The sequence below is a fragment of the Apium graveolens genome, chromosome 2 (genome assembly GCF_009905375.1).
Source record: "Apium graveolens cultivar Ventura chromosome 2, ASM990537v1, whole genome shotgun sequence".
In the NCBI taxonomy this organism is placed as follows: domain Eukaryota; kingdom Viridiplantae; phylum Streptophyta; class Magnoliopsida; order Apiales; family Apiaceae; genus Apium; species Apium graveolens.
In genome coordinates, this window is record NC_133648.1 from 12,853,679 (window position 1) to 12,878,838 (window position 25,160).

Genomic DNA, 25,160 nt, shown 5'->3' on the forward strand with positions numbered 1-25,160 from the left:
AAAAAATCATTCAAACCAGTCAGAATTTTAAAACCATACAGATTTTAAAAATCATTCAAACCTGTTAGGAAGCGTGTCATGTATATGTTTATAATCATAAAAAATTATAATATAATTGTAACAGTATCAAAAAGATACAATAAACATATATTTACAAGTACTTGAGTAAAAGTGGTAAAAGGACTAACACAAAGTTATATTGAAGTTATGAGGTTTTTTATATAGTCCGGGGTGGGGTTTAAATGAGCCAAAAGGTTTGTGAGCTACACGAGCTCGACCCGTAAAGTCTTCGAATAATCGAGCCGAGCTCAAGGTTCATATTACTCGTGAAGAGCTCATGGGCCTAATCGAGCTTGTGTTATTTTTAATTTTTATGTATTTTATATATTTTATTTATAATGACCCGTATATTTTTATTATTATTTAAATGTGTAATTATGGAATAAATAATTAAATAAAATATTTGTGTAGGTTCAGTCAGTGGGTTATTACTCTGTTACTATGTGTATGTGATTATTAGTGTATGAAATTGAATTGCCTGGTTAATTAATGAAAGGTATGATTTTATTTCGTTGTTAAAGATGGTATTATTGCAGTTTTATTTCCATAAATACTTGGATTGTCTCGAAAATTGTTTTTATGATTTTATAATTTCAATAATTATTTTTAGGACTTTATAAAATTGAGAAATCAATATTTCGTTAATTATTTATTTTTAAATAATTTTCTGAGTGTGTTTAATGGTAAAATCCATATTTAATTATGTAAATATTTAAAAATTATGAAACTTATATTTTAATAAGTTCGTATTATTCTGAGAATTTTAAAATTATTTTAGGAATTTTCGGAGTTAGTTTCACCCGCGCGCCGATTCATTTAATTGATAAAAGCAGGTATAAATTGCATTTTAGAAATTGTTTAAAAAGTTCAAAATTTATGTTTTTATGAACTTCGGGATATGTATAACATTTTAAGACTATTTTTGTAATTTTCTGAAATTGTTTTATGTATAGCTCGGTTCGTTAATTGTAAAAAACGGATATAAGTGTGTTGCAAAAGTTGTTTTAAAAATTATGAAATTTGTGCTTTATTGATTTCGGGATATTTGCAAAATTTTAAGATTACTTCGGAATTGTTCGATTAATATTTATTCGCCATATTATATCGTTAAAGGGCAAGAAGCGATACAAATCGACTAGCTATCTAGGGGGTTACGTGTCAAATAATTGGACATGTATTGCGAGCACAAAAAACTCAGCTGTTTAGAAAAAAAAATAAACAACACAACAGAAACCTTGTTCCTGTTCTTTCTTCACCATTCCATTTCGATCTCTCTCGATTTCTCTTTCGGCCACACTCTCGAATCCTCTCTGTTTCTCACCTCTCTCTCAATCAATATCTTAATCTCTCCTCTCTCTCTCCCCCATATTTCCCCCATTTTTGGTGAGTTTTTCTGGTAAGTTCGGCCTCTGTTTCCTCCTTTCAGGTCACCGCCCTTCGCTGTTTTCCGGCGAGGGGGTGGCGCGTGATATGTGCGCGCGTGTGTGGATGTTGGGTGTGTGTTTGTGTGTCGCCTATGTTCTCTTGTGGTGCCGTTTCTGGCCTGTTTTTCGGGTTGTAGTTTTCCGATTGTACTTCTCAGTTTTCCGATTGCTGCTGTGTTGGGGGGGTACATGCGCGCGTGTACTCCTTCTGCAATTGTTTATTCATTTTTGTTATTCTGAAATTTCTGATGGAAATAATTAATAAGTGGTACGTGTAATTATTTAATTAATCGGTAGGAGTTGCGTTGGAAACCCGAAATTATTCGGGTAACCGCAAGTTTCACCGCCGTCGGCGATGAGCCTAGGCGAGCCGACGGTGGACTGTGATGATCATATTCTGAGTCCTATTTTAATAAATAAACATAAAATATGAAGTAAAGGTAAAATGGGAATACTAATTAATAATAGTATTGAATTGGCATTTGGGAATTTGCGGATGTTGGATTGTGTGATTGATTGATTATTGTTGTGATTGACGTCGAATTGGTCGACGGGTAGGCCGATAAACAGAGGAGGTGCTGCACGAATTTTTTTGGAAATTAAATTCGAAAATTCGGGACATACCCTATAATTATCGGAACGTCGAGCGAGTATAAATAAGTATATACATATGTTTTATGCGGAATCTGATTGTATGAGTGGTAAATTGTTTTGCCAAAACTAATAACCCTATTTTCGTACAAGGACGAGTACGCGTATTTTCTGAAAATGAACTCCGAACCTATTTTTCGAGAATGTGAACCCTAAGTTGATGCGTGTATTGTAATAATATATATAAGTACGAGTCGGGATTTGATATCGAATGGGTGGATGTATATTGAGGATATGTCAAGCATACCTAGACGTCTAACGTAGGGTATTTCGACTCTGTAGGTTATAGTCGGGAACTTGAAAGTGGACGTTGTACTAAGATAGCCTAGTGATCAGTCGACAAACGCAGCGAGGTTTCTAAGCGAAGGACCTGAGCGTTGAAGTCGGATCCAGGATAGTCAAATAGTAAAGCGATAAAGCCGAGTATCCCGAATCGGTTCAAGGTCAATAAGAGATAGTTGTAACGCTCTGCAAGGCGAGTACCCCTGACCATTCTTTTTATGGTTCGGTATATGTGAATAGCTAATGTTTTAATATCGTAATGGAACATAAACGTTTTAATTTACATATCCCCTGTATTTGAAAATGTTGTTTAAAAATTATATTTTGGGGAAAGGTAACTTCTGAAAACACCTATCTCTAATTGTGATTTAAATGAAAAGAGTTTTGAATAGTGTGCTGTGATAGAATGGTTTTAAAAAGAGATAGGTGACAGTGATTTTGAAAACTGGATAAAGAGACAGTTTTAATCCACCTATGTCGTGGAAGGTTTTGATCCACCTATGTCGTGGAATTTTGGAAAGTGGCAAAAAGGGAATTCAGTTGATCTATTGGAATTGCGTAAGAGGCCCGTTATTCGGTAACGGCCCAGCATGTGGTTGCGTAAGTGGCTAATTGGGTTGGGCATTCTGTTTAACCGATTAGTCCAGCGTGGGGGAAAGACCTAGCTACTCTTTTCCCAAGTTTCGGAACACATTCTATTTCTGGACGACCGCTAGTCGCTGTCCGGTGAGGGTAGACTGATCAGCTATCTTCACCCGTTAACGTCCAATAGATTTGATTGATTCAGATTTGAAATGGATTAACAACTCAACTTATTGAGACAGATGATGTGAAAATGAAATAGCATGCTAAAAGAATTGAACTCTGGTAATTATATACAGCACACGACTGATATCGTTGTTTCTCGGAGCATGCTAGTTTTAATATCCAGTTATGAATGTTTATCTTTTTTCTAACGAGTTATGAATTTTGTTCCTATCACTGTTTTATTATACACTATTTTACTTGTTATTCATATAGTGGTACTGCTGAGCAATTGATTGCTCACCCTTGCAGAATGTTTTATATATGTATTGCAGATACCTAGGAGATTCTTGCGCGATAGTCAGGGCAGAGTTCCAGCTCCTTTCGTGTCAGGCTCCTCTGAGGTAGTTGTGTTTAGACCAGATGAGGTCTGTTGAGTTGCTGCATTAAATTAGTGGTCAGGATTGTGTAAGGTAATTTGGGTTGTGTTAGTTGAGTAACCTAAGTCATACTTAAACCTGGAAAAGGTCTTCGTAAAGGGGTCGTAGTTATGTATTATTAATGAGTTGGACTGGATTATGATTGTAATTATTGTTGTTGGTGACGTCAACTCCTGACCCCGGGGTTGAGGCCGTCACAGTTGGTATCAGAGCTACAGGTTTGAGTCCCTGATTTAGGTTAGGAATATAGTCAAAAGAGTGCAGAAAGGTATATATATATATGTGTAAGTCAGCAACTCAATCAGAGGAGCGAGTCTAAGAGTTTAGTCAAGGGTTCAGAGATGTAACCCTGACGTTTATTGAGGATTGACTGGAACTGCCCTAACCTAGAGTACGTCTTCTTTGTATATGTATTATTAGTAACGTTCGATACAGATTTCTAGTCTTTTCCTCGAGAAAACGAGTTTCATTGTGAGGATTATGCGGTAAGCGGACCCTTGTTATGTCAGCTGAGAAGACGCCAACGTTATTCCTAAATATTACCTTTTCTATGTCAAGGGATGTTATTGGCCCGATTGTGTGACCTTGATGAGTTCGGGTAGTATGATAATAGTCAGGGGCTGTTATAACAGTCAAGTCTCAAAGTGAATGTGGATCAGTACGGAGGTGTATATTTTGATTCCTTGTACTTCTTTCTTGAGACCTACTTTGTTTCCAGAGTAATTCTTTCCTGTTCCATAAGTTACTTATTTTCTTGTGAGAAAGTTGTGAACCCAAAGTAAGCTACTTAGGGTTTTGTTGATCTCATTACAAATCAGATTCACCCCTCTTTCTATTTGTGAATTTTCTTTCGAACCTTGTTTCTTCTCTCATAAATTTTATTGGTTGATTGGGGCAAACAATGCATATGAATTGACCATTTGTCTGTGTGGCAAAAGGGTCTGGTGGGACGCCACCGAATTATGTGTTGTGACCGTATGGTACTAAGACTGGCCATCTTATGTACTTGTATGGTTGCTCTCAGTCATACCTACATTTTCTTCTTCACTGTTTCTTCTTATTCGACTTTCTTGAGCCGGAAATTTCATTGGATATTCTATGGAAATGAATTTATTCGATTAGATGGTTCTCGTTATTAAAAGCAAGTAAAAGCGACTGTTGAGAATAACGAAAGTCCTATATCAATATATCATTTAAGAAGAATGGTAACTGCGAGAGTTCAGGACTTAATGATGGAATTATAGCCTTAGAAAAAGTGAATCAATGGTTGATGGGTTACTTGCGGTGATAAGGAAATCATCCTTAGAAGAAGGGTTAATTGAAACATGAACGATGGTGCTTAGTAGAGTCAGTGTCCCTTAAGCTTGACTCGATTTATCGGCTTGTTCTACATAGTGTGTGACTAATATATTCAGCCGACTTTTGTGGTATGTTGGATAAATTTAGCTGTTGTACCTGAGTAGGGATGGGAAGTTGGTCAGTTGCTGTTATATTGAGGAATCGTGCTACGGTGACTAGTTCTTTATATTTCTGTTTTTCTGTACTGTTGTTGATTCTGCTACTGTCATTGTTGCTATTATTGCTTATGCTGTTAATCTAAATTTCTTTTATAAATGGACCCCAATATTAAAGACATGGGTACTGTGATTGGGCAGCATTTTCCTGATACAGGTGCACCGTTTAAACGGTGATACCTTTTGTCAAATATTTTTGTTATTGAATAAACTCATTTATATATTTCAGGAAGATGCCACCCAAGAAAGCTACCCAGTCTAAAGGAAATAGTAGTAGTTTTACGGAGAGTCCAGCTATAAATGAAATTCTAGACTTGTTGCGTCAGCAGCAGCAACAACAGTTGCAGTTAATCCAACAGGTTCAGCAACAGCAACTACTGTTGCAGCAGCAACAACAAGGAGTGAACCGAAGTGTTAGTTTTAAATCTTTTCAGAATGTTAACCCTCCTGAATTTAAAGGTGAACCTAATCCAGTAGCTGCTGGAGCATGGTTAAAAGAAATGGAGAAAGCTTTCAATCTTGTTCAAGTAAGTGAGAATCTTAAGACTGATTATGCAAGCTATTTCTTGAAAAATGAAGTGAATTATTGGTGGGAGTCAACCAGGGCATTAGAAGGAGAAGGCCCTGTTCCATGGGCTAGGTTTACTGAGTTATTTTTGGAAAAGTATTTTCCTGACTGCGTAAAGAATCAAATGGAGATTGAGTTCCTAGAACTGAAGCAAGGTGACAGAAGTGTAGCTGAGTATGAGGCTAAGTTCACAGAGTTGGCTAGGTTTGTACTAGATTATGTGTGCTCTGAAGCTCAGAAGGCAAGGAGGTTTCAACAAGGATTGAAGCCTGAAATTCGTAGTGGAGTGGCATTGCAACTCAAGACGTATCCTTCCGTAGTTCAGGCCACCTTAGTAATTGAATTTGATCAGAAGTTAGCCGCTAGAGAAAAAAAAGATAAGAAGCGAAAGATTGATGATAAGGAAGAAGCGTCAGGTCAAGAAGGATCCAGTCAGAAGTCTCATAAAAAGGTCGGAAGGAGTAAGAATAAAGAATTTAGAGAAAAAAGTATTTCTTTAAATAGAATTAGTAACACCTCAGCCAGCTCTAATCAGGCCAATTCGGTTAAATCGCCTATATCGGAATGTAAGCAATGCGGTAAGAGACATGGTGAAAGGTGTAAAGCAAATACTGAATGTTTTAGGTGTAGTCAGAAGGGACATTATGCGTCAGAATGTAAGGTGGAAAATCCAGGAGTCGTCTGTTATAACTGTGGTAAGGTAGGGCATGTTGCCAAGAATTGTAGAAGTACTTTCCGAGATAGCATTGGAGGTAGTGCATCAAAAGGTTTGACATCCAATACAGCCAAGGCTAAGACTTGTAATATGATTAAAAGTTTAGCTGCTCAGGACCCTGATAAGGAACCAAGGAAATAATTGATTACCGGAAGAAGCAAACGATAATCACTACGGAAGCTAATATTGGAATAAGTATCCAAGGACATAAGCAAGAAGATAAGGCCTGACTAATGCATATAAGGGATATTAAGAAGGAAACTTCAGAATTGTGGGATGAAAGAATAATGAGACAAGGTGCATTCTGTGTTGTGCACTGAGGTGATTTATAGGAAAGAAGGATGGATGTATGAAGTTACGTGATAATTATCAGAAGTTAGATAGTTGACGAATAGGAATAAGTAACCCTGCATAGAATGGGTTATGAGTGCTGTAAGTTTTGGTGATAATGGGCGGAGTAACAAGTGTATTAGTTGTCTATAAGAAAATAAGGAATATGGTGTATCAGGAGTACTTGCATGGTATAATCGTATTTATTGATAACATCCTCGCCATCTAAGGGCTAAGGAAGGCTAAGTTGAAAACCGAAAGAAATGTCGTGAAGGGTTGCACACTAGCAATTGTATATTGAACCTTAAAGGTATGAGGTGCTGGTCAGGAGCCTGGGTGTTTGAGTAACTAATAACCAAGCAAGGTCCATTTAGGGACCGATGTCTTGAATAGGAGAGAAGAAATGAATATGGTTAAGATTCCTGAAGAATTAATAGAAGAACTGGAAAGAGTGGGAGGTGAAGTTCGAATACCTGAAGTTAAGAAGAAGTGAAGATATGAGATTACCTTCCAGCCTTAATTAATGGAAATGAATAAAAAGTGTTCAAATGTTTGGAAATTGAGTTAAAAGAAAGTAACATCTATCATCCGTAAACGAAGGGCCAAAGTGAAAAGACGATTTAGACAATATAGAATATGTTGAGAGTATATATATAATATGATATAAGTGTCAATGTTAAAGCGATATATTTCTAATTTGAATCAAGCCATTAATTAGAAGCCAACGGGCTCTCATCCAAATTTGTTCTGCGTGAAATAATCGATCCAAATCCTAGATCGTTAAGAGTGAGTCCTTAATAATGAATTTATGCCTATGGTGAGTATGCGATGAATAAATCCCCGAGTAGAAGAGTTTACCTGGAAGTTAGAGTTGGATATGCTTGACAAATATCCTCACTTATTTAGTTAAATCAGATTCTGATGACAGAATCTTTTTAAGGGGGGAAGGATATAACGACCCGTATATTTTTATTATTATTTAAATGTGTAATTATGGAATAAATAATTAAATAAAATATTTGTGTGGGTTCAGTCAGTGGGTTATTACTCTGTCATTATGTGTATGTGATTATTAGTGTATGGAATTGAATTGCGTGGTTAATTAATGAAAGGTATGATTTTGTATCGTTGTTAAAGATGTTATTATTGCAGTTTTATTTCCATAAATACTTGAATTGTCTCTAAAATTGTTTTTATAATTTTATAATTTCAATAATTATTTTTAGGACTTTATAAAATTGAGAAATCAATATTCGTTAATTATTTATTTTTAAATGATTTTCTAAGTGTGTTTAATGGTAAAATCCATATTTAATTATGAAAAACTTTAAAAATTATGAAACTTATATTTTAATAAGTTCGTATTATTCTGAGAATTTTAAAATTATTTTGGGAATTTTCGGAGTTAGTTTCACCCGCGCGCCGATTCGTTTAATTGATAAAAGCGGGTATAAATTGTGTTTTAGAAATTGTTTAAAAATTTAAAAATTTATGTTTTTATAAACTTCGGGATATGTATAACATTTTAAGACTATTTTTATAATTTTCTGAAATTATTTTATGTATAGCTCGGTTCGTTAATTGTAAAAAAAACGGATATAAGTGCGTTGCAAAAGTTGTTTTAAAAATTATGAAATTTGTGCTTTATTGGTTTCGGGATATTTGCAAAATTTTAAGATTACTTCGGAATTGTTCGATTAATATTTATTCGCCATATTATATCGTTAAAGGGCAAAAAGCGATACAAATCGACTAGCTATCCAGGGGGTTACGTGTCAAATAATTGGACACGTGTTGCGAGCACAAAAAAATCAGTTGTTTAAAAAAAACACAACAGAAACCTTGTTCCTGTTCTTTCTTCACCATTCCATTTCGATCTCTCTCGATTTCTTTCTCGGCCACACTCTCGAATCCTCTCTGTTTCTCACCTCTCTCTCAATCAATATCTTAATCTCTCCTCTCTCCCCCATATTTCCCCCATTTTTGGTGAGTTTTTCTGGTAAGTCCGGCCTCTGTTTCCTCCTTTCAGGTCGCCGCCCTTCGCTGTTTTCCGGCGAGGGGGTGGCGCCTGATATGTGCGCGCGTGTGTGGATGTTGGGTGTATGTTTGTGTGTCGCCTATGTTCTCTTGTGGTGCCGTTTCTGGCCTGTTTTCCGGGTTGTAGTTTTCCGATTGTACTTCTCAGTTTTCCGATTATTGCTGTGTTGGGGGGTACATGCGCGCATGTACTCCTTCTGCAATTGTTTATTCATTTTTGTTATTCTGAAATTTATGATGGAAATAATTAATAAGTGGTACGTGTAATTATTTAATTAATCAGTAGGAGTTGCGTTGGAACCCCGAAATTATTCGGGTACCCGCAAGTTTCACCGCCGTCGGCGATGAGCGTAGGCGAGCCGACGGTGGACCGTGATGATCATATTCTGAGTCCTATTTTAATAAATAAACATAAAATATGAATTAAAGGTAAAATGGGAATACTAATTAATAATAGTATTGAATTGGCATTTGGGAATTTGCGGATGTTGGATTGTGTGATTGATTGTTGTTGTTGTGATCGACGTCGAATTAGTCGACGGGTAGGTCGGTAAACAGATGAGGTGCTGCCCGAATTTTTTTGGAAATTAAATTCAAAAATTCGGGACATACCCTGTAATTATCGGAATGTCGAGCGAGTATAAATAAGTATATACATATGTTTTATGCAGAATCTGATTGTATGTAGTGGTAAATTGTTTTACCAAAACCAATAACCCTATTTTCGTACAAGGACGAGTACGCGTATTTTCTGAAAATGAACACCGAACCTATTTTTCGAGAATGTGAACCCTAAGTTGATGCGTGTATTGTAATAATGTATATAAGTACGAGTCGGGATTTGATATCGAATGGGTGGATGTATATCGAGGATATGTCAAGCATACATAGACGTCTAACGTAGGGTATTTCGACTCTGTAGGTTATAGTCGGGAACCTGAAAGTGGACGTTGGAATAAGATAACCTAGTGATCAGTCGACAAACGCAGCGAGGTTTCTAAGCGAAGGACCTGAGCGTTGAAGTCGGATCCAGGATAGTCAAATAGTAAAGCGATAAAGCCGAGTGTCCCGAATCGGTTCATGGTCAATCAGAGATAGTTGTAACGCTCTGCAAGGCAAGTACCCCTGACCATTCTTTTTATGATTCAGTATATGTGAATAGCTAATATTTTAATCTCGTAATGGAACATAAACGTTTTAAGTTACATATCCCCTGTATTTGAAAATGTTGTTTAAAAATTATGTTTTAGGGAAAAGTAACTTTTGAAAACACCTATCTGTAAACGTGATTTAAATGAAAAGAGTTTTGAATAGTGTGTTGTGATAGAATGGTTTTAAAAAGAGATAGGTGACAGTGATTTTGAAAACTGGATAAAGAGACAGTTTTAATCCACCTATGTCGTGGAAGGTTTTGATCCACCTATGTCGTGGAATTTTGGAAAGAGGCAAAAAGGGAATTCAGTTGATCTATGGAGTTGCGTAAGAGGCACGTTATTCGGTAACGGCCCAGCATGTGGTTGCGTAAGTGGCTAATTGGATTGGGCATTTTGTTTAACCGATTAGTCCAGCGTGGGGGAAAGACCTAGCTAGTCTTTTCCCAAGTTCCGGAACACATTCTATTTCTGGACGGCCGCTAGTCGCTGTCCGGTGAGGGTAGACTGATCAGCTATCTTCACCCGTTAACGTCCAATAGATTTGTTTGATTCAGATTTGAAATGGATTAACAACTCAACTTATTGAGACAGATGATGTGAAAATGAAATAACATGCTAAAAGAATTGAACTCTGGTATTTATATACAGCACACGACTGATATCGTTGTTTCTCGGAGCATGCTAGTTTTAATATCCAGTTATGAATGTTTACCTGTTTTGTAACGAGTTGTGAATTATGTTCCTATCACTGTTTTATTATACACTGTTTTAGTTGTTATTCATATAGTGGTACTACTGAGCAATTGATTGCTCACCCTTGCAGAATGTTTTATATATGTATTGTAGATGTCTAGGAGATTCTTGCGTGATAGTCAGGACAGAGTTCCAGCTCCTTTCGTGTCAGGCTCCTCTGAGGTAGTTGTGTTTAGACCAGATGAGGTCTGTTGAGTTGCTGCATTAAATTAGTGGTCAGGATTGTGTAAGGTAATTTGGGTTGTGTTAGTTGAGTAACCTAAGTCATACTTAAACCTGGAAAAGGTCTTCGTAAAGGGGTCGTAGTTATGTATTATTAATGAGTTGGACTGGATTATGATTGTAATTATTGTTGTTGGTGACGTCAACTCCTGACCCCGGGGTTGAGGCCGTCACAGTTGGTATCAGAGCTACAGGTTTGAGTCCCCGATTTAGGTACAATAAAATACAATTAAATTTCGCAAACTTGACGAGAAGATAAAAAGTTGTTTAAGATTAAATCATTCAGGAGAACCTAAGTCAAGAAACTTCTGCAACCGATTTAGATATGTTCCGACGATACAGATATTATTTTCAGCTAAGCCTAACTCAATTTTACACAAGATTAGAACATTAATTTACAACAGTATTTTTCCTGGAATATATGAAACTAACAAAAATTATATATATATATATAATTTGTCCTTTTATTTGGCTTTTCACATAAATTAAGCAAGACAAAGACCAATCCGATAAAATATAAAATAGTTCGAAAATTTGTGCGAAATATGAGTTCTGAATTGGATGTGGCTCGTTGCGATGTGTGTATTATATATTAAAATCACGGCCTAACTGTAGGGTGAACCATATCACAACGATTAAGCGGCTTGATGCAAACTAATTGCAGAAAATTACTTATTTCGTGAAATAGAAACGTGATGTATATTCAAATTAAACATGAGCCAATATGAACTACCTTTGTGATTCATCTGGTGCATGATATCGACAAATCCCCCCAATAAACAAAAAAAACATCAACCGTTCGATCATAACTAAGAACTGAAAGTATTATATATCCATTAATTTTCACAACTTGAAGAATTAAGTATGAAGGAATGCATCACTAATCCGTGAGTGAAAAATCCTTATGAAATTATGTGGCGAAGAGTTTGCCTGGGCAATGAGATACAATTTGCAACCTGCAAACTGGTTATGAAGCTCTGCTCTTGCATCTTTGACATATAACCTTCATCGTAATGCAACACGCTATAAGATTACTACTCTAATTTCAACATTCTATAGTATGTTGCAACAATATTCATATTAGAAAAATCTAGAGGGTGGATAAAACCATCAACAGAAAAAGTAAGGTAAGAAAATAAGAACACAATTATCTATAGCTACTTGGTGCAGCAGTATCTGATATGGCATTTTGGCGAACTTGATAGCAACACTCGTCAGCTGCGAACATATTTATTTAATAAATTTATAAATAGATAGAAAAAAGACAAAAACAAATGATCTTAGCGAAAATCGATCCTTATATATAAAGTGCCCCAACGAAATTTGTAGTGCTTCGTAGCATACGTAATTACGATCAAATACGCCCGAGCAATATTAAACATTAATCTAAACAAACACTTCAAATTTACAAAACACCAAAACCCTAGTTGACACCAGCTAAAATTAAACAAATCATCCAAAAATTAAAATTTCAAGTTGCAATTTTTTCACAATTAATTGAGAGTGTCCGGCTCCGCTCATTTACAGACCCACCCTCCATGTAGTGAAAAAAGGTATGCAAATATAACTTTAGGGTGTGCATATATCTATGTACAATCAAGTTTTTAACCTTTTTAAAAAATTAATGCTCCATATTTAACCAACAATTTTATAACAAAAAGGAAATGGTAATCAAATATAAGTAAATTTCGCAAATCTGACGAGAAGATAAAAAGTTGTTTAAGATGAAATCATCCAGGAGAACCTAAGTCAAGAAACTTCTGCAACTGATTTAGATATGTACCGACGACACATATATTATTTTCAGCCAAGCCTAGCTCAATATTACACAAGATTAAACCATAAATTTACAATAGTATTTTTCCTGGTATATATGAAACTAACAAATATTATATATAAATATACATATATATATATATAATTTGTATATATATATATATATATAATTTGTCCTTTTATTTGGTTTTTCACATAAATTAAGCAAGACACAGATCAATCCGATAAAATATAAAATAGTTCGAAAATTTGTGCTAAATCTGAGTTTTGAGTTGGCTGTGGTTTGTTGCGATGTGTGTATTGTATATTAAAACCACGGCCTAACTATAGGGTGAACCATATCACGACGATTAAGCGGATTGATTCAAACTAATTGCAGAAAATTACTTATTTCGTAAAATAGAAATGTGATGGATATTCAAATTAAACATGAGCCGATATGAACTACCTTTGTGGTTTATCTAGTGCATGATTTTGACAAATCCCCCCAATAAACAAAAAAGCATCATCCGTTCGGTCATAACTAACAACTGAAAGCATTATGTATCCATTAATTTTTACAACTTGAAGAATTAAGTATGAAGGAATGCATCACTAACCCGGGAGAGAAAAATCCTTGTGATATTATGAGGCGAAGAGTTTTCCTGAACAATGAGATACAATTTGCAGTTTGCAAACTGGTCATGAAGCTCTGCTCTTGCATCTTTGACATATAACCCTTCACTATAATGCAGCAAGCTATAAGATTACTACTCTAATTTCAACATTCTATGGTATGTTGCAACAATGTTCATATTAGAAAAATCCAGAGGGTGGATGAAACCAGCTACAGAAAAAAGTAAGGTAAGAAAATAAGAACACAATTACCTGTAGCTACTTGGTGCAGCAGTATCTGATATGGCATTTTGGCGAACTTGATAACATATTCGTCAGTTGTGAACATGTTTACAAGCTGCTGAGAGTAATCTAAACAACATCCATATAAAGACAAAATGCCTCAATGAGGTTGGAAGGATGAATTGGACAGAAAAAATAAAGAAGGACCAAAGTGCTCTGACATGGACTAGATTAGAATAATGAACAATACATGTATGTAATTGCTCTGATATGAGTTCATTTTATTTTAACGTAGTTTTTGTGCTAATATAAAAAGCTCCAGAGACAATAGTAACTATCTATGCAAATACCTGACATGCTGTAATTTTTAATGGCGGCAGTGAAGGAGCTAAAAGTGGATAAAAACTGAGGGTCAAGGTGACAACCCGAAATACGCTTTATCAGATGTAACTTCTAAATCTGGACTTAAAATCCTTATTTAGGCTACAATTTCAATCCTCGACCTGCAAAAAACAACATACAAAAACTTTATCTTACCTTGTAATTTAAAATTTTGTAACGACTAACGAGACAAACAGAGGTGATTCGTGATTGTATAGAACATGTTAAAAAAATGACAATCTAACAAACATCGTATAAACTTTATAAATAATTCTAGAGGTACCAAATCAGTACCCAAAATGGTTCTCAAATACCACTTGTCGTGATTTTATTGGATACAACTGAATTAATAATAATGAATCTCCTGCATTCACATAAATCCATCCAATAACATTCTCCCAAATTTCACATTTTCTTAGTATCTTATAAACTCTCCTCTGTGATGCATAACAATTAGAAATTATAAATATGCAAGTGTATGCAAATAGAAGAAGTAATGCAAGTGTATGATCTTCTATTGAAATGCAAGAAAAGAGAAAGTAGCTATATAACTAATGCGGATCTAAGTAAACGAGTTACCTAAGTAAATATTAACTGACCAACAAACATCAAGTAGCAGGAAGCTATAATGATGTAATCATGTACTTGGATAAGTAGATTCCCCTAATTTGCTAAATCTGGAATAAAAAAAGCAGTAATTATCTTTCTATTTATATAAAGTCTATTCTCGAATGAAGTTCAGATTCCTAGTGCAGAATACGACATTTGATGTGGAGGTCCAAAATACTCCTGTATGTTCATTGTAACTGTGGTATTTGTAAATTACTCTATCAAAAAGGGAATCATACTGGTTTTTGAGAGTAATAAGTATGAAAAAGATGTTGAGGAGTTGTTGAAGATGTTAAAAGAAATGTATCTGAATATGAAGGGTACAAATGATGAGTTTGAAGTGATAAATGTATCAAACAGCGAAGATGAAACTTGTTATGGTGAGCATGTTGAAGATGTGTCATGGTTGGTGTGGCTTGCAACCGAATTGTTACCTGCTGATTATAGGTTATATTGTTGTTTCTGCCAGTGTTCTCCTGTATCTGCTAAAATTGGTAATTGTTTTTTGGTTTTTGGCAGTTATATTATCAAGGGCTGGAGCATAACTCATACTACAAGAACGCCACAGCCCCCCCCCTGAAATAGCTTGGTGGTAATTTATGCATTTATATTTTATTTTTTTTTAATTTAGGACGTAGTTGAATTTTAAGAAAATTACTGTATTCAAATTGCACTTGTAATCAGTAATATAAATGGAACCTTTCTTCCTGTCAAAAAAATAAATAAATGGAACCTTTCTTTCTTGTTCAGGTGAATGTTACTATTGGAAAGATGACTTGCATGTATACAAATTCAGATCTCTTTTATGCTCATATTAAGTAACGGTATATTTCTTGTTTGATATAAATTATTAATATTGGCGGAGGCACACCCGAACTTTAGTGTAGAATGATATGGGGAAAATTTTGAGAATATATCTTAATATTTTTAAATTTTGAGGGGTACTTTTAGAATGATTCTGGCTATAAGATCCCAAACAAACAAGGATTCCAAAAATTTCCAAAAATTTTCAACTCCCTTAAGTAAAAAAGTATAAGAATTTGCATGATTTATGTGAATTAGACCTTATAAACTGATTTCGATTAGGGTCCTAGAATCTTGAGCACTTTCATATTTTTTTAAAAAAAATAACGACTATTTTGGGATAAAGAAGACAGAACATCCTTATATGCACTTACGCATATAAATAATATGCACCGGAACTTGATGTGTCCTTGAGTGATGACAGAACATCTTTATATGCACTTCTCCGGGAACTTGATGTGTCTTGAGTGATGACAGAACATCCTTATATGCACCGGAAACTCTGTCTTCATTCCGTTAACTATCGGTATCGGTTGAATAACACTTAAAAACAGCCGGAAAATAAATAATTGTTTCTGTATCGGAAAACAGAATAGTATCATTTTAATTTACAAAAAATTCAATATGAGATTGTGAAAAAATGACAAATGTAACGATTATTCAGTAAAATCGATAAAAACAACGATTTTGAATACAACGTTCGGCTTTAATTTTCGGAATACACATTTATAAATTATAATTCAAGAATGCACCGTGTAACATTCCTTGTAAATCACGTCCTTGCCGTTGAAACAGTTACGATATAAGTCGACTCAGCTTTTAACCATTTTCCTGCATGTGGCAACAATCTCGACAACAGCAGACTCGGTGTTCCAACTCGTTTTTCCAACTGAGTCGACTCACTAATTGCCAAAACAATTTCACGCTCTTTTTTAACTCGCAAAAAGTTTGTCTTTGTTTGACTTATCAACTCCCAAAAAGCATCATGTCTTTTTCTATTAACAAACAAAACAACCAGCCTTTCTTTACACTCTTCCACCTTTCCCAAACAATTTATCAACTCATCCAACTCGCCCGGGTTTAGCCCGTCAACTCGGTCATCCAACTCAGTGAGTCGTGAGTACATTTTTTGTTGAGTTGATCGATAGTCTTCACTAATTAACTTCATGGCCTCGTACACCAAATTATTTTGTTGAGTAATCGATCCGTCTGGTATTCTACAAATCTCGTCAACTATATCAACTAAAGCGGTACACTCTTTAACTAAATCCGAACTCAATAATCCCGACAAATTTTCGAAATCTTTAATATTCTTGATCGATGAATTTGCAGAACTCGACACACTCGAACCCAAAACCCTAGACGTCATTAAGTTAAGTTCCAAGAAACGAGCATACCAACGTACCCATGCCGAAAACTCCCATGTTTTCACGTTACTTTTATCGTTAAACATCGAAAGATTTAAATAATTTCGGCCTCCGGTAGAAGGATAAATCGAAAGTTGATCCTTGAGGATGAAGGAACCTCTTGTAATAATATTATGCACAATAATTAGGCACTTGAAAACTACGTAAACATTTCGAGTTTTGTGTATCCTATCCATGATTGCATGGATGCATGCAGACGCCGTGAGACGATTGTTGTGACCGTAGGCAAGAATGGCGTCTATCCGATGCTCCGGTGGTGGAGAAGTGGAGGTTCTGGTGGTGGCGCGGATGACGGAGAGACGGATAGAAGCCGTCCGGCGTTTGGTTGATAAGCTTGCTTTGAGAATTGAAGCTTTGTCTTTAAAATTGCCTAGTAGCAACCTCAGTTTAAATTTTCGAACCATTACGAGATTTCGGAATAATTTAAGAATAATTTAGAAAAGTGTCTGATATTTTTTTTCGAAGGTGAGGGAGGATCGGAGAATGTGTGAGTTGATTGTAGAATGGAGCTTGTTATATAGAAATAGAGGTTAGCTTATATGTTAGAATCTAGACGTGGGGCTGTGTGTTTTGGTGTGTGTGGTTAAGGAATAATCTATAATTATGTGTGTTAACGCGGAGTTGTTAATTACTTTGTAACAATAAAGTAATTAGAGAAGAAATGGTCTTAATAAAATTGTTTGTAGGGGTGAGCGGGACAAAAAAGAAAGCGGCACATTAGAAATGTCAACTACGACCTTGTGTTAAATCCGTGTTTATTGCATTTCTACATTGTTTTCGCTTTTCTTTTAACATTATACAACTTGGCGGATTAATTGAAAATTAGTAGCACATTGCTCCTTCCTTGTATAGCATGAGTTGTAATTTTTTTTTAATTTATTCCGTCTATTGATAAATAAACGATTTATCATTATTAATAAATTTTCCACCAATATTTTGTCGACATTTCATCGAGTACTAACTTTTAGCATATGCCTTTAGGTGTCTGCGTGCTTTTAACTTAGTTCCATGTTAAAATTGCGTGAATGAAAAAGATAAATATCAAGAAGGTGGATTATACCGATATATATTAGGCTATATTGTGTCGATGAAGTCCTAAGTGTGGTCAGGTTGAAAATGAAAAAAATTGCATATGTATCATGGTTAATCATTTATTAAGAAAAATCTCGATAAGCATTTGTTATTTGATGATAGATGGTCGGTTCTGTAGCACGGCTGAGAATACAATAGCATACACTTATATTGCCAAATTTGATATTAAGTTACACATTGTTATGTCTCGACTTGTATGAGTATATCTTAGTACATTTGAAAATTCTCTTATTGTTAACTACTCAACCTTCAAACATGTAGTAGCTGATAATTTGACCATCTTATTCATCAATCAAATTGCGTGTTCATTAATCATATATTCAACTATAAAAAGCCATCCATTTACAAACTAAAGGTTTGTTTCCTGAAAATTGAAAATAAAAAATTCAATACTGCATTTATAGCACAAAATGAAATAATGGCACAATCATATGATTCCTACTGCGAGTTTGTCTGATTATCTTTTATAAAATATCAACTATGAAACTCATTTCCAAAACTTATCTTACAAAAAGGTATTTAAGTAGGGTGGGTGCAGGAGCTACCCTTTTAAATAATGCTCAACTTTTAACCAGAAGTTTCGAAACAAGTCAAAGGAGCTCCAAGTTGAGCCGCTTCTCTAAAGAGAAAGGGTCACCGTCAAGCTTCTTTCCTGAAAGCTTCTTAACTTGTAAGGGAGGTCAACTTTTTAAGTTTGCTGTGAGATTGAACAGACTAAACTGCAATTTAACTACATATCTGCAAAGAAGTTTCCCTGCATCTGGCCGGGATTAGCAGTTCTTTTAGTCCCTGCATAAAATGTGATTTTCAGTAAAGTGCTGTAACATGCTATCTACAATAATAACCCATAAAATACACTTACAGATCATAAACACGATAACAAATTCATAAATATCAACACAGTGTCCCTATAACGTTTCTGATACAAAAGAAAAAACTAATAATACAATAACCAAACAAAGAGGAAAGAATCCACCATACTATGATGATAAAAGTTTCACTAGAACTACAAACACCAGTGTAGTAAGTCCCTTAACATGTGTGTGTTTCAGATTCATTTGAAAGAATTTGCTGAGTCTAGGACCTAGGCACTCACACGGTGTCACTTATCTTGCCTGATCCAAAACTTTTCTCTTCAAGGGCAAAATGGTCTTGAAACTTGCAAGCAAAGGCAATACATTCTATTCCTTTGCAAGCTTTAAAAATTAAACTTGAATACTTCGCATATTGTGCCAGAGAGAACATAAAGGCTATCAAGGTCTTTCATTTGGGAGTTAATAAATAAAAGAGAAGGTGTTAAGAATTGAGAGTAAAAGCTAAGACGTTTTATGAGTGATCAAATAAATCACTACGACCAATTATCTCTTATTTTCTTAAGCAATAGAGTATTGAGGTATGCCCAGCTCAAGAACACAATTACTATATAGACTAACTTTACAATCCCCCAGAAGATTACCATGCTAGTCTACACTAATGCTAAATTTTAACACAGAAAAATATTCAAAAACTTTATGCATGTGTCTATAATAAAAAATACAAAGACAACATGGTCAAGTTTCCGTTCTATCATTTGGCCTAGAACAATTATACCGAATACAAGTTCAAGGTTAACACTAAGATTACAACAACTAGTTAGTACATAAGTCTGTAAAATACCTCTTTTTGACTTTGGAGCACTAGTATCCACATCCATATCGTCACTGTCACTATCACTTTTATCTGCTGGTAAAGAACTTCTAGCTGTATTTCCCGATCCTTGTAGTATATCTTCCAAATCCCACAGCTACATGAAGAAAGAGCCTTAATAGTTGAGCGCTATTTACACATTCTACAGTCTACACAGTTTCTTTCGATAATTTCTTCCCTCCTTTTCTAAGAAAGGAAAGATTACGTACCTTCAACATATTATCATGTGATATACTGCCAAGAAACTTCTTTTCATGAGAAAAGGCTGCAAAACAGGAAACGATGAGTCAGTATTTCAACATTTTAGGAAAAGAAATGTCCAAAGAACTTTCGGAACTAGAAAGTACAGCAGCTTTCAAAAGAAAATAAAAATTAACTATTCTTGATTGAAAAAGAACAATACCAAGTCGTTCAACAGGATACTCCGAGTGTTCTGCAATTGGCTGAATTATTCTGTTGGGTAATATTCCTACAAGGCTACATGTGAAAATGGGTTAAAACCAATAATCTTTATCGCACAAATTTTAGGGGAGAACCAATCCCTATCCGATAATAATGTCAACTCACCTGATGACACCATTCTCCGAGGCAGTTATAACCCTCTCTTCATCAAGCTAAAGTAGAAATAAATTATAAATCCGATAAAACCGATCAGTACAGATAAATTTGTTAATATAGCACTAACTGAGCAAATACACACCTTTAACAAGGCATCCACAGAGTTTGGAGAGAGATCAACAAAGCGGTCACTGAAGATCAGAAAACAATACACACCAAATAAGAGGTATCAATACTTGACATAATGGGTTTAAGGTCAATTTTATTTCACATAGTATCTAACTATCCCCCGTTATGCTACTTAAAGCATTTTACTACAAAATAGGAGATACCTGCAATCCTTGAAAAAACCCCAAGAATACAATAGAAGAGCTCCGGTCTGCGTTCCGCAAATAACTTTTCGACCATTCTGAAGTAAGACAGGATAACTATCATGAGAGATGCGTTTTGCAGATAATCAAGCATAATATCAAGGTCCAGCTTGGATTAGCATAAGAAGCTGCTTATATGCTGAATTAAGTAAATTACAGGAGGTACTTATTCCAGCATACGAGTAACTTAATAGGTTTTCCAAACAGACTCACAGATTTTCAGCACTTAATTAAGATACTTACGAAAATGGGATGGCTAAGAAAATAATCTGCCTAAGAGCAAGTCCAACAAGTGCCCTATATGATGTCCTAAGTTAACATATAGGGCATTTGATAAAAAAAAATTGATCCAACAATGTCCTAGTGAGGCCTTAAATCACTAGGACAACCTCTTCAAGCCCAATTTTTAAGGCACATCTATCCTTGTCCTAACTTGTATTTACAATAAATTCTTATCAACACTATCTTTCTCTCTACTTTATATTGTATTTTAATGATGAAAGAAACATTTAATAATAAAACATTAAACATGTAGTGAAGATAAGGCACATTGTTGGAGATGAAGTTAGTTTACCATGTCCTAAGTTACTAGGACATATTTTTTATATCATATTTAAGGGTTTATTATTAATTCCGAATACATTTACGATACAGCTATCTTAAAAGGTGAATACATTTCTACAGTAAATCCCAAAAACGGTAGTTCTCTATAGAAGGCGCCTTGTGTTGACTAAATGAGGTGTCTTCAACAGCCTATTACAATTCTGCATGCATCTCTAAACTCTTGTCTTATTAAAATTATCTTTCATCAAAACTGACAAGAGGCTAGGGCCTGAATAAGCTTTCTATCGTATATACAGGCTTGTTTATGAGATAAATAATCAATTATAACAAAAGAAATAGTCCACATGTGTCCAATAGTAGGGGGAAAATGTATACAAATGTTGCATTGTTGACAACCTATCTATAACCATAGCCACAACATCAATGGTAAATTAAAAGATTTATTTCAAAGCATAAAAGACTCTTTACCTTCATTATAACAACAGACAGCAGCTCATCTTCTGAGAACTCGGACCTTGTTTGTACCTGATAACAACATATTAAATCTGTCAAGAAATAGAATTAGCACACATTATTGGTTAACAAATCACCCCTTTCAGCTTTCCAACCTAGAACCAGAGTAAATATTTTTATTTACACTTAACTTTTCTTTTACATCATGCATCTAAAATTAATTTTATTAAAAAAATAAACGAATATTTTCATCATGTGCAGATTGCATCACTTGCGTAAAAGCGGTATATAACAAAAATAATAAAATTGCAACAATTATATGAATGACTAAATATAAACACAATCTTTATATATGTACCATCAACCTTCATATAATCCTTTTATAATGAGCATGTAATCGGCCCCTAAGGTGGCAACAACTTCTAAAATCAGAAGGGGCCGAATCCCAAATATATTATGCGGACAATTTCTTTTTTATTTTATTAAATAATTTAGCTTTTGAATTATAATAAGATTTCTAAAGAATTTAGAAATTAAATGAATAGAAAATTCCAAAATTCCAAGATAATGGGACAGACTGCAAAGCAGATCATTGTGCAAAATATAGCTGAGGTGCTCATCGCCAACCACTGTAAAGTTTTTGGTTTCAACTGCATTACATTATCAATCAAATATTCACATTCCATAAACCTAGAGGTAATAAAGCATGTGTTGCTTTAAAGAATATTATAAATTGTTGCTAAAAACATGTGCTTAACCTTAATAGTAGAAAGTTACAAATTTATAGTTTGCGGCAAAAAATCTTCTGGTAATTAATGTTTGTTCACAGGATAAATGGTTTTTCCTTCGAACAAGTCACAAGGGCCCAGAATAATAACTTATGCACTACACAGAGGCGAGAATTAATTTGTTCCTCCTGTCATCTGTGAATTGCACTAAAATCAACGAAGTTGTAAAATTTTAATACTATTGCCTCTAAAAAAATAAACATAAAACACCAGGAAGAAAAGTAGTTGGAAACTTGCCTTGTTGCTTCGCAAATTGCAGACAGAAAGAGTTCCATCTCCACTGCACAAATGAGAGATAGATTAAAATGTCAACTAAAGTAGACAGTCTTCACATACATGTTTATATAATATACAATATGCACAAAAGTTCATCTGAAATCAAACATGCAAAAGTAAAGCAATCTATAAAACTCAAATTTCAAAGAAGGCATGTTTGTGTTTTAAGATTACAAGTCAAAATCAGCTTATAACACACATTTGGATCAGAAGCTAAATTAATTTATTTGGTCTATTTCGTCAAAAAACAGCTTATTATTTAAAACTGATCTAGAAGTTTAGTTTTATGAATTTGGACGAGGTAATTTTTTAGTGACTTATTTAAATTTGTGATGACTTCACAGAAATAGATATTATCATCACTCATCAGCATATGTAACTCCTATTAATTTTTTTGTCAATTTTACTTTTTATTATTTTAACTTATCAGCTATAATTTTCAACTAAATCATCAAAACAGATAATAAATTATAAGTTATATGAAAAAAATCTATTAGTAAGTTATAATTAATTAAATAACTTTAAGGAACAAGTATATTTATTTAAGTTAAGCAAAATGAGTTCACTACAAAATAAATAGATAATAACCATTTACCACAATCACGTGACATGTATTACATTTTGCAGTTATTTTCCTTTTACAGTTTATATGGTAATACATGCAGTTATGCAGACCAAAGGCCGTTTGTATATATACTCTTAACACTACCAGAAATCAATCAAATCACTCAATATTTTCAAAATCATAAGTTGAACATATTTATGAGGGCTCCTCCAAATACCTCGTAGCCACCAATTTATGAGAATCAGCCGCATAAGTCATGTCTGAAATGTATTCTTCATGAACACTAAAGGTATTACAACAGGAACGCTGTCTTGTATCCCACACCTACAAATGGAGAAAACAAATGTGAACATAAATACAATTCACCAATTAGACCGAGAAATTATGAACCATTAAAGAACAATTATAGGAGAATTTTGTGCACATTAGGGAAAAAATGGCCTAAAATTTTAATATGAAACTACTGCTAACATGCAACTTTAAATTGTAATAAAATGAATACCCATTCCACAAGTTGACAATCTTCAAAACATACTTCTCCTTAATCTATATAATAATATAATAATAATATATAACTCTGCATCCTTTTAAGCAACTGCACCACAGACATCGTTCATGTGAGCCACAGAGATCAAATTAAATCTAGAACTGAAAAGACAAGTGCATCTGCAGCTGGACCTTACTAACAAAATAAAACTAAAAAAGACACCTCGCTTGGGACCAGACTGAAATATATAACAAAGATAAAATAAAAATGCACCTTCACACAACCATCATCATCACCAGATGCAACTGTGTTCTCTGTTAAGTTAACTAACCGATTCACAGCAGCCCTACAGAAGAACATTATTTCAATTTTCAATCACCACTCATCATATGACATTCTAATCCCAAATCATAAAGTAAAAAACTAACTCACCCATGTGCATTATCAACACGAGCAACCTGAGTTCCAGTCTCAACATCCGTTGCCAAAATCGATAAATCCGGAGAACCAGAGAGAATAGCTAACAAACATACAAACACCAACTACAATTAACCTCAACTCCACAAAAGAATTCAAATTAATTACAAAACCTATAATCCCAATTACCGCGTCCTTCGTTAATAAACCGAACAGCTCTACACGATTCTTTATGCGCCGAAACTTCAAAAACCCTATAAAAAACACACTCAAACATAAACAACAACTCACCCAATCTCAACCATCTACTATCCAATCTATCAATACAAAACAAACACACACAATTACACACACCTTCCTGGTGTCGAATCAGCAGCATAACGATACCTACAAGCAAAAAGATCGAATCTTTATCACTAAATGCACTAAAACAAGGTTTAATTAACCTAAAACGATATCTACAAGCAAAAAGTTCAAATCTTTATCAGTAAAAACGCAAAAATTAGGGTTTAGTTAACCCAAAACCATATCTACAATCAAAAAGATTAAATCTTTATCAGTAAAAACACAAAAATCAGGGTCTAATTAAGCTAAAACGATATCTACAAGCAAAAAGATCAAATCTTTATAAGTAAAAACACATGAATTAGGGTTTAATAAACCTAATTAAAGATATATAAATACATACAGATATGTGTAAGATTGAGAGTGAAAATTGAGCTTACAGGTGAAGATCTCCGGTGATTAAGCCAACAGATACCAATTGATTAGAAGGGTGAAAGTCAAGATCAAATGGGAGTTTTTGCAAATCAATCTCCATTGCTATTTCTTAAACCCTAGAAAAGTTGTGTTTGTTTGATAAACCCTAATTATACACACACGCAATTGTGTATGTAAATTTGTCCAAGAAACGGCGGCAGGGGTTTATTAGATTTTGTTATCGGACTCCAAATTATTAAATTTTTTTATGTTGGAATTTTTATATTTTTTGGCCAAATTAATATTTAAATTTTTTTCATAATTCTTAAAAAATCTCTGATTTTATTAATTCCCGATTAATTTTTTGCAAAACACATTACTGATCCTATTCTTATTAATATCTATGTATTCTTTTTTATGGGTATATTGCAAATAAATTATTATATGTAAAATAGAGTTTATAATGAATTTAAATA

At 34.3% G+C, this 25,160-nt stretch overlaps 2 protein-coding genes across 2 annotated transcripts; both read right to left on the minus strand.

Moving 5' to 3' along the window:
- Positions 1-15,931: 15,931 nt before the first annotated feature.
- Positions 15,932-17,245, minus strand: LOC141706982 (putative clathrin assembly protein At4g40080). The gene has a single exon (XM_074509909.1). The coding sequence runs from the start codon at positions 17,130-17,132 to the stop codon at positions 16,074-16,076; it is 1,059 nt and encodes a 352-aa protein (XP_074366010.1). The 5' UTR covers positions 17,133-17,245; the 3' UTR covers positions 15,932-16,073.
- A 953-nt stretch (positions 17,246-18,198) lies between these two features.
- Positions 18,199-24,899, minus strand: LOC141706983 (WD repeat-containing protein 55). Its single transcript, XM_074509910.1, has 15 exons — positions 24,711-24,899; positions 24,340-24,372; positions 24,175-24,239; positions 24,001-24,088; positions 23,842-23,914; positions 23,299-23,405; positions 22,478-22,520; positions 21,468-21,524; positions 20,397-20,473; positions 20,207-20,255; positions 20,074-20,120; positions 19,910-19,983; positions 19,716-19,771; positions 19,477-19,603; positions 18,199-18,609 (listed from the first exon to the last, which is right to left on the minus strand). Exons 1-15 carry the CDS (start codon positions 24,803-24,805, stop codon positions 18,551-18,553), a joined length of 1,050 nt encoding a protein of 349 aa, XP_074366011.1. The 5' UTR covers positions 24,806-24,899; the 3' UTR covers positions 18,199-18,550.
- Between the last annotated feature and the right edge of the window lie 261 nt (positions 24,900-25,160).

Coding starts and splice junctions, on each gene's coding strand:
- LOC141706983 (XM_074509910.1), bottom strand. CDS start 24,805: ATGGAGATTGATTTGCAAAAACTCCCATTTGATCTTGACTTTCACCCT. Junction 24,373..24,710: donor ATCACCGGAGATCTTCACCT/GTAAGCTCAATT, acceptor TTTTGCTTGTAG/GTATCGTTATGCTGCTGATT. Junction 20,121..20,206: donor CTGTGGATGCCTTGTTAAAG/GTGTGTATTTGC, acceptor TTTCTACTTTAG/CTTGATGAAGAGAGGGTTAT.
- LOC141706982 (XM_074509909.1), bottom strand. CDS start 17,132: ATGGTTCGAAAATTTAAACTGAGGTTGCTACTAGGCAATTTTAAAGAC.